Source organism: Lactuca saligna, chromosome 9, assembly GCF_052625555.1.
Source record: "Lactuca saligna cultivar CGN05327 chromosome 9, ASM5262555v1, whole genome shotgun sequence".
Taxonomy (NCBI): Eukaryota; Viridiplantae; Streptophyta; class Magnoliopsida; order Asterales; family Asteraceae; genus Lactuca; species Lactuca saligna.
Genome location: NC_136425.1, coordinates 9,660,323 through 9,670,774, shown reverse-complemented (window position 1 = coordinate 9,670,774; position 10,452 = coordinate 9,660,323). Strand labels below are relative to the sequence as shown.

At 34.5% G+C, this 10,452-nt stretch overlaps 1 protein-coding gene and 1 long non-coding RNA gene across 4 annotated transcripts; one reads left to right on the top strand and one right to left on the bottom strand.

Annotated features, from left to right (window-relative positions):
- The first annotated feature begins 410 nt into the window (after window positions 1-410).
- SGT (UDP-Glycosyltransferase superfamily protein) lies at window positions 411-5,152 on the top strand. The gene is made up of 14 exons (XM_078973021.1): window positions 411-814; window positions 1,635-1,888; window positions 2,009-2,248; window positions 2,330-2,441; window positions 2,541-2,711; window positions 2,792-2,855; window positions 3,021-3,078; window positions 3,161-3,338; window positions 3,576-3,706; window positions 3,945-4,047; window positions 4,184-4,260; window positions 4,364-4,411; window positions 4,492-4,641; window positions 4,847-5,152. Exons 1-14 carry the CDS (start codon window positions 601-603, stop codon window positions 5,030-5,032), a joined length of 1,986 nt encoding a protein of 661 aa, XP_078829147.1. The 5' UTR covers window positions 411-600; the 3' UTR covers window positions 5,033-5,152.
- Window positions 5,153-7,231: 2,079 nt separating this feature from the next.
- Window positions 7,232-9,634, bottom strand: LOC145014151 (uncharacterized). Of its 3 annotated transcripts, none has more exons than XR_013665427.1 (5): window positions 9,046-9,634; window positions 8,649-8,935; window positions 8,318-8,549; window positions 8,145-8,226; window positions 7,232-7,437 (listed from the first exon to the last, which is right to left on the bottom strand). It is a non-coding gene; the product is annotated as an uncharacterized LOC145014151 (long non-coding RNA). The 3 variants fall into 3 exon arrangements; XR_013665426.1 differs by having other exon boundaries at window positions 8,318-8,788; window positions 8,895-8,935; XR_013665425.1 differs by having other exon boundaries at window positions 8,318-8,935.
- Between the last annotated feature and the right edge of the window lie 818 nt (window positions 9,635-10,452).

Sequence of the window (10,452 nt, the reverse complement as noted above, 5' to 3'; positions counted from 1 at the left end):
AACGGCCCATTTTTTCCTCTCGTCCTAACCTTAAAATATATTTGGAACGACCTTGTGTGTTTGCTTTTGAAACCACAACCACAAGAACAATTGATGAAACACTACCAAAATTATCCTGAAAGTGTTGTTTTTCAAAAAACCACAAGGACCAAAGGTGAAATTTTGTTTGCTTTTCATGGATTTTTATACTTTCACTAAATATCCGTTGGCTTTTCTAGAAAATATCACACTAAATATGGCATTTGATTTTATTTTTACTATTACCCGAATTTACATTACCAAAAAATGTTGATAAAATATATTTCCAGGACAAAGAAGACTAAATGCAGAGCAACTATGCTATAGCAACTTGCACGTTTAAAGCTATTTTTCATCCCTTACAAACGTAGTTGTACATCTTCTACCGTTATTCCGTATTCGCTCACCACTCACTTGGAACGTGTCCCTCTCTCCCTTTATCTCTCTCTCCCACCCCGACCGCGTTGATGTTCCGGAGCTGCATCCTGCTTCTATAATACGCAGGAAAACCAGAAATCGACGGCATATTCTATAGATCTGGATAAAAAACAACGGGAGAAGCAGGTGACTTCACCGCCGGAGATGGACGTGGCACAACCGACTGTGGAGCCGTCTCCTGAACCGGTGCAGAATCAGGATAAACCAAGCTCTTCTTCATCTAGTGCAGGAGAAGTTTATGTTGAGTCCGAGAAAAAAGTTCATGGCGAAAGCAGTGGAGCGGAAATAGATAACTGTCGAGACGCTGCTGCTGCTGATGCCGGTGGCCCTGTTTCTAACGGCGCTGCTAATTCTTCAGGTTATTCGGTTTTAATTTGTTGTTCTGATTCTGTTAGTAAATGCCGGTAGCGCAGCGAATGATCGGAGGTCATTGATTGAAATATCGAAGTAGTTGATTTCCAAACAAAATTTTAGTAATCTATCTACAATATCGGAACCACTGGAAAAAAAAACCAATTATGCCATTTTCGTTCGTTTATGTAAGCTTATATATTTTTATACTCATATTTTATTTTGCATAATGTCATAACGTTTGTCTGGTAAATATTAACTAAATTCCTACGTATACTTTGAAAAGAGGCCAGGCATTGATTTTATGATCAGACCTGAATAATTTCATTTGTTACTGTGAAATTTACGATTTCTTAAAATGCAAAAATTATGATTTCGTGAATGCCAAAATTGGGTAAACCTAAAACTAAATGTATGAACTTTCAGTTGCTTTTAACAAATAACTATTTTTGATATTACTGTTTTACAAGACAATGTTGAAATATTGGTGAACAGTATATTCTCAAATTATTTATATGCTACATCAGTAAATTGAAGAAGTGAAAGAGAGTTTAGGATCAGATATAAACTCTTACTGTGAGTTCAGTTGTCAAAACAAATGCAAAGAGATAAATCATATAAAATTTTGTCTGTTGATGGTCTAACTATCACTAGTGATGATTTGGAATCAGAGTTCACCATTTATATATAGGCTTACAAGTGTTCAGTCTTGAATCATTTGAATTAGTTTGTTCTATTCTTTACCATAACCACAAGCTCGAGGAGACTTTGGCTTTATATTGCAACATTTTTCTTTGATCTCAGTTTTGTTATGACTTATCATGCAGGGTCTGATGGAAAGAGCTTACCTAGTCCACATAAATTACCATCAGAAATCTTGAGTTCTCATAAGTTGGAGTTACCTTCCAGTCAACTTAGACTGCGTAAACTACAATCAGAACTATCTACTTCTGACAAGTTAGACTCACCTTCCAGTCAACGTAAGCTGGAAAAATCAAAAACTGAAAAGCCTACACGTAGCAACATACTTGTGGAAGAGGCATCTCAAATATTTGATGAAAAGATATCTGTTCAACAGAAGGTACAACACCACACACAGACAGATTTATAGATGTATATGTGTTTATTGGTTTCATATAGCTGCTTGATCTTCTACGCATGCATGTCTGGGATTTCTGTTAAAACATTTAAAACATTGCAGCTCAAATTGTTGAACAGAATTGCTACTGTAAAAGACGATGGAACGGTAGAATTCGAAATACCTGCAGATGTTGAGCCCAGTGATTATGGGCCTGGAGATGGAAAAGTTCATGATGCATGCAATGAAGATCCTCTTGACTCAACTGAACCTCGGTATTTTCCACCATTGCAGATAGTCATGCTTATTGTCGGAACTCGTGGTGATGTGCAACCATTTGTTGCTATTGGAAAGCGTTTGCAGGTGTCATTTTTGTTATGAAGTGAGGATTTTAATAGTTTTATGAATGTGAATGATTCTTCACAAATGTTTATGCTTTTTCAGGAATATGGCCATCGTGTTAGACTAGCAACCCATTCAAACTTTAAGGAGTTTGTCTTGACTGCTGGATTGGAGTTCTATCCCCTTGGAGGAGACCCTAAAGTTCTTGCTGAATGTATGTCCTTAATTACTGCTCCTTCTTCAGCATAAATGATTTGATATTATGACCTAGACTTGAAGTTGAAGCGCCATTACCTGTTGTCATGCGTTGCAGACATGGTTAAGAACAAAGGGTTCTTGCCTTCAGGTCCTTCTGAGATTCCTGTTCAGAGAAGTCAGATGAAGGATATAATCTTTTCTTTACTCCCAGCATGTAAAGAGCCTGATCTTGATACTCGAGTCCCGTTTAAAGCCGAGGCTATTATAGCCAATCCCCCAGCATATGGTATTGCTTTTCTGCAGACTACTTTCAGTAACTTTTTTCTTTTCTTTTCTTCCATTTTTTTTTGAAAAAAATGTTTGCAGGACATACGCATGTTGCCGAGGCACTGAAAATACCCATTCATATATTTTTTACAATGCCTTGGACGTAAGTCTTTTTCTGAATCAATAGATATATATTTTTGCAAGCTTGTCTAATCAATCATGAAAAAATAATCTTAGATTATGAGTTTTCCAGCTTAAATGTTGTTTTTGTTTTGCATCTAACCATCTTTTTATTTTTACAAAATGAGTTGCAATTTGTTCGAAACAGGCCAACTAGTGAATTTCCTCATCCCTTATCCCGTGTCAAGCAATCAGCTGGATACCGAGTAAGTTCATTGCTTGACTTACCATAATAGTAGTGATCTAGCTTTTCTGATTCTATTGGTGGTTTTGTGTGAGGTAATGCAGTTGTCATATCAAATTGTTGATTCTTTGATTTGGCTTGGAATCCGGGATATGATAAATGATGTTAGGAAGAAAAAGCTGAAGCTACGGCCAGTTACATATTTAAGTGGTTCACATGGCTCAGAGTCTGATATTCCACATGGATATATATGGAGTCCTCACCTTGTTCCTAAACCAAAAGGTATGTTGCATTATGTTGTTTGCAATGCTAGTGTTTGGTTGGAGTTATATTATTTTTTACTTAATGTGGTTAAAGGGGACATGACGTATTCCGGTAAGCTATATCTGGGTGTGTTTCATTTTGAAATTCAGGGAAAGGACGTTTGCCCTAATTTATCCTTTCCTTCCAATTCTCAAGACTCAAGTGTGCCTTTGTTTTGTTAAATATATATATATTTGTTTAACATTGTTTATGCAGACTGGGGACCTAAGATTGATGTGGTTGGATTTTGTTTTCTTGACCTTGCTTCAAATTATGAACCTCCTGAAGAACTTGTAACCTGGCTTAAAGCTGGTCCCAAGCCTATCTACATTGGGTTTGGTAGTCTTGTGAGTCTCTTTTTTCTTTTTTGTTTCCTGGTCCCAAGATATGCATATCTTTTATCCAAAAAAATAAGTATGCAGATTGAAAATATAGAAAATTGTATATCATTGGGTTTAAATATTCCTATTCATGGCCCTGTTTGTAAAAGCAATAAACTCAACTGTACAATTCTTCTTTTCAATTCCAAATTCCAAAGTAATGTTTTTTTTTTTGTTCTTTTAAAATTTGAAATTTCACTGTCAGCCTGTTCAAGAGCCTGAGAAAATGACACAAATAATTGTTAAAGCTCTAGAAGATACTGGGCAGCGGGGAATCATCAACAAAGGCTGGGGTGGTCTTGGCAACTGTAAGATTTATTTATTTATTTCCTTATATGTTTTTACTCTTACTATTACGATTAGTTTTTGTAATTTCCGTTTCTGTTTATGGAATTGTCTATTTATTCATGGAATCAGGCTAACTTGGCTAAATTTATCCTCCAGTAACAGAGCCTAAGGATTTTATATACTCCTTGGACAACATCCCTCATGACTGGCTTTTCTTACAATGTGCATCTGTGGTAAGATCTCATTTTCCAGTTTGTTTAATTTTTACAAATAATTAATTTGGTAAATATGATTACATAAACAATGTTAAAATGTTAATGAATCTTTTGCTTCCAGGTTCACCATGGGGGTGCTGGAACAACAGCTGCTGGTCTTAAAGCTGCGGTAATAGCTTCTTTCCACTTTTTTTTTTTTTTTTGTTTATTTGATTATTTATTTCTGAATTCTTTTTTTTTTTTTTCCAGTGTCCAACCACAATCGTACCCTTCTTTGGTGATCAACCATTTTGGGGAGAAAGAGTTCATGCAAGAGGCGTGGGTCCTCCACCTATACCAGTTGATCAATTTACACTTCCCAAATTGATAGACGCAATTAAATTCATGCTAGATCCTAAGGTAATCAACCAACTATTATTTTAAGTTTCAACATGCCATGTGTATTAAATCCTTAATTTTAATTATATGTATGTGTATCTAAAATCTAAATGTATTTTTATGTCGGTGATTTACTCATTTTACAATTACCATCTAGCTTATCAAGTAGTTTTTTTTTTTTTTTTTTTACCAAGCTAAGTACATGATTTGGGAGATATTATTGCAGGTGAAGGAACGAGCGGTTGAACTTGCAAAGGCCATGGAGAAGGAGGACGGAGTGGATGGTGCTGTAAAAGCATTTTTAAAACATCTTCCTGCGAACAAGAACAAGAACAAGCCTGATACGGATACGGACCCACCACCTGCACCATCACATTTATGCTCAATAAGTAGGTGTTTTGGTTGTTCCTAGCCTCCCTCCTTTTCACTTTCACTATATAGTAGTATGGTGTTTTTTTTTTAGTTATGAAAGGATGCATGCAATCTATGTGTGCCAAAATTTTCTTATAATATAATGCGGAAATTTCTTTTAGTTTGGTTGTATGTTTGTCACTACCTTGTGTACTTTGTAATGTTTTTGGTTTTGGTACTGTTTTGATTTACTTTATTTTTTGTTATCAAGGTGTATTTATTTGAATTGGTAAATAAGTATTATCTATGTGAAAGTATAAATTTTCTTTTCTTGATTCAACATTTGTGGTACAAGTATATATTGATATGGTTCTAGTGGTTCTTAAGTTTTTTTTTTTTTTTTTTTTATCATTTGATCTTTTACAAGGAACGCATGCATCCATTAAAAACTTGAAATGTATGGATGGAGTGTAGGCCTAACATTTGTGGTACAAGTATATATTAAAAGATAAAAAACTTAAGAACCACTAATTTTAACTAACCATTAAAGCTAATTGTATAATTTCTAGTATTTTGATTTTTGTAAAAGCTTTTATAAATAGCAAAAAACAACACAAAACACAAAGTTTTACATCACTTTCTTTCTCCTTTACTTTTCACTTTAGATAACACAACCGCCAGCCACCGGCTATCGTCAGTTATTAGCCCGACCACCACCTCCTTCCTCCATGTCGATGTCTCTTCCCTCTTCCTTCATTTGTGGTTGTTCAACTCTAGTTATTTTTCTTTGATCTATATGAAAATCATCCGATCTTGTCAACTATCGCCACCGCAAACCTATGACGACTTTCCTTTAAACTCCGACACATCAAATCTGTTACACGTCCGCCGTTGGCGCCACCGTTACTATTGTGTTTGTCGTTGTGTACCATCACCGTCGATGCCTATCGTCGACCACCAAAAGTCATTGTTTTCACCATATATGCGATGAACCACCTCCGTGTTCTTTAGATTTTTCATGTTCATCAAATCTTCCCTATCACTACCGCTTCCACCATAAACAACAATCACAGATCTCATGTTTTGTAGTTAGATCTGATAAGATACGATGAAAATTCACCAGATCTATAGTCAATCGATACATCCAGAGGCTAGATCTACAAGTTTCGGCAACTAATATCCGACGAAACACGAAGAAACACCTTCAGACCTAATGTAAACTTGATGTGTTTCAGGTTAGATCTACATCGTCCTCCTCCGCTCCTTACTGTCTTCTCCTGTGATAGATCTACGATCTTTGGTGGCAGATCTATGATTTTCGCCTCTAGATCTACTATTTACGCCTTCAGATCTACGAGTTTCAGTGACATTAAGTTGTGAATTGACTTTATTAAGTTGTGTATTTTGTGTATTAAACTATGAATTAAATTTAAGTTGTGAATTGAATGTATTAAACTGTGAATTAAATGTATTAAGAAATGCATTGACTGCATTAAGTTGTTAATTTTGACTAAAGTATGTAAAATATAAAATGTGAATATTTATATAAATAAACTTTGAAAGAAGCACTAGCATATAGATCTTAAGGTATAAATACAAGCTTTAAGTTAAGAATACGGTTGTGAATGTATAATTTTTATGTATTAAACAGTTAAACTGTGATATTAAGTTGTCAATTCTGTGTATTAAATTATGAATTGATAGTTTTAAGCTGTGAATTTTTAATGAATTTTGTGTTAAAATATGAATGATTTGTAAGTATGTTTATATTGATTTTCTTATGAATATATTTATTTTTTGTGTTGTATAAATATGTAAAAATGTATTAGTTTTTATAATTATTCTGCATTAAACTCAGAATTAGTGAATTCTATGGTTTATTAAAATGTGAATATAATATTTAAGCTGTGAATCTATGATTTTATATACAGATATGATTTGGAATGAATAATGGTTGTGACGATGGCACAATTGCTTGGTGGTGGCATGTGGTAGTTGGTGGTGGGAAAGTTTCCATTTGACTTATCTGAATATGTATATTCGTGTATAATGGATTGAATTAGTGAATGCATTTTATGTATCACACTGAGAACGGAGAACGGACTGTATTAAATCATGTATTTTATATAAATTTTGTTGTAAAATATGAATGAACTAGGGTAGAATCTCACGTTGCGGGTGTTGGAAGGTATTTCATAACCTTTTATTAAAAAACAGACAATAACAACAAACTTTACAATGCTTTAGATATATTGGCTCTAATTTTTCACATGTTTGCTATAAGAAAATGTAATGTTAAATGTTGGTAATTATACAAAGAATCAAAATACAATGCTCTGTATGCTATATCTGGTATTTCTAAAAATACAATGCTATATGTTGGTAGATTTTCACAATAAATAAATAAAACTGAATACATACATGAACCTAAACCCAAACTAGTAAATCTTTCTTCCAATTGTCAACCTGCATACCACAATCAACAAACAAATTACTTCAAAAGTTGATGAGCACCTGAGGGATATGTGCAACACATTTACAAACTACGAAAATAGCATACAGACATAACAAAAGATCAATCAAGCTCAGAAAACTATAGTACATTACCATAGTGTTATTTTTTTTACACTCATCATCAAGACCGAAAGGGGCCAATGTTGAACTCGTCTTCCTCATATATATTCGGGTTTACTTTTAAAAATAGCTGAATAAAATATTTTGACTTTTTATTGTCTTCTTCATTATTGTTTCTTGTTTCCATGTATCAACACCTCTAAAGAAGGTTTTGGTAAGGTAAGCAATCATAGTATAAAACATGACCAGATTCAACATTAATGAACACAAAGAAACTTGTATGAAATAATGAAATGGGAAATTTAAAAATAATGAATTTGATAAACTACAAGGATAGATGGCTAAACTCTAAGAAAACATATTTTTTAATTCTAAATTGAACAAAATTTATGTAGATGTAGTTAGATATGACAAATCCCAAGCATATGGCCTGTTAGGTTAAACGGTAATCACATCCAGCAAGCACATCAGTTTGTGTTTCAAGAATTACAAAGGTGGTCTTTTCGCTCCTCAATAATTAGTTTTAGTAAATGCAATTAACCAACATAAATTATATTTTCTTAAATCACCAAAATTTCTAGTTTAAATGATCAACAAACCTCATAAGTTGCAGTCCTCTTTAGCATCTGATTTTTGGGTGTTTCCAAATCTTTAATCTTGTAAATCCGCAGCTCTATACATCTAGCATATGTTTTTTAAACTTGGTTAATTTGCTAAAAAAGTAATAATATAAAGATTAAATACAAGAGATAGTTGGCCCATTAAAGAATACCTTGTCGTTCCATGAAACAAATGGGTTAAAATGTACACCCACACCAATACGATTTGCTACATTAGTGATCTAAAAAAACAAACTAAATCCATGTTTCAAGTAAATAAAGCCTGCATTAGGGGGTGTGTGTATGTGTGAATATGTCAATAATTACAAATTGAGGATAAAAAAACACCCCAGGATACATTTGTTGATGATTTGATACACCAAGAATATAATCTTCCATGGATGACTATTCAGCAAAAAAAAAAAAAAATGAAAGATAAATACAGACCCAAAATCTAGCTAACATTTCAGTAAAAATTCACATGTTCGCATAAAGAAGACGTACATCATGCATATACACTCGCGTAAAATCCATATTTGGGAGATATGAGGACCAATTTTATTAAAGATTCAGTCAAGATATTGACATCCCAGATGCATAGAAGAGATATCTTGAATGATAGTTCATAATTTCAGAAGGCTTGTCTGTGCTCAAACCAATATAGGAACAAACATTTAATAAACATGAGGCAAAATAACAAACAACTGGTGTGCATATTATCTATATAGAAAACCAAAACTAAAGGGGTACCTTAGCTGAAATTAGAAATCACATATTCATGGATTCCAGGGCTGAAATTTCATGTTCAAATTGATTAAAAAAAATCAAAAAATTAAATTGGAAGGTTATGAATACCGATTTCAGAAAAGCAGAAAACCGGAATATTAGACATGAGACCTACCTCAATCAGGTTCTTGGATGCATCACCCTAACGTAGAAAATCAAACTGGCGGCAGTGAAGGAAGCAATTTTTGTAGTGATTGTGCAGACGGGAGATGGGAGGACGAGAATTCCCTTCTGATACGACCGCAATGGAATAGACCGATCGATTTCATTGCAGAAGGCGAAGGAAGTGTTGGTGGTTCTTCGGATTCACCATCCTTGTCGGATAGTAAAATATATCCGCAATATAAGAGTGTGAAGCAATCCTCGATTTTCACCTGGGAGAGAGAGGGTGAAGGGGGAAGAACGGTGATATTTTATTAGAAGGCAATGGCTATGGGCGACTGGCCGCCATGTTGAAACTCCTTTAAAGGTATGGAGCTAATTCCTCTTCACATTCTGCAGCCATTCCCAATCAATTCTGTTCGGGACATAGACCTCCTTCTTTTTAATATCGGCAAGCTTCTTCTTCCACTTCTGCATTGTTGAAGCGGACTCGATTTGCGGGAAATTTAACCATGGAAATTCCTCTTGGCTACCCTTGAAGATTGTCCTCTTCTAAACATGATTCCTGCAACACAATTAAACCCAACCCAGAAAACACAGAATGTTAACAAACTGAACTGTTTCTGCAACTCGACTGGACTCGTCGAGTCCATGCCCGACTCGGCGAGTCGCGGGACCTGTACGAGTCAGTCGACGGGTCTCACAAAATTGAACCATGTAATCTCTAAATTCTTGCAAGGGTTTTGTTCAGGGACTTCCTACTAAGTAATAAGGCCATAATAAACGTTCAAAACAACAAGATTCATGATAAAATCGAAAACCTAGAATTTAGTCACAATTTCAAAAACGGGTTTTTTTCATGAAATTGCAAGTGTAGATGGCCTTATAATCACTCTCTATCTAGAAAACAAGAAGAAAGTTGTTACCTTTTTAGTTTAATTCTTGAAGATTTGGAAGAAAGGTTGAAGAAGTCTTGAATGCTTGAGAGAGAATTGTACCCGGCGAGTGTAGTGTGAAAACTGAACTTTTAGGGTTAAAACCCTATTAGATGTAAAAGTAATTTCGAAAATGTTTATTTTTTTCTGTAAATAAGCTCGACTCGTCGAGTCAGGGTCAGACTCGGCGAGTCCCAGCGAGCAGTTAAATTTTTTTTTCTGAGATCAGTATATACTTGTCGAGTCAGAGTCAGACTCGGCGAGTCGTTTGTAAAACATTTCTAATTTTTTAAAATTTTGTTATTTATTCAAAATATTCTCACCCCACTCTTAAACTAGGTGCTCCCTTAAGCAGACAAGTCCGATGATTTGGAAGATTAAAATTGAATCACAAAACAAAAACAATAAATGAAAAAAAAAACTAAAGAGTAAAAGAAAGCAAACTCTAACGACGGGTTGCCTCCCGCCAAGCGCTTCTTTTTGAG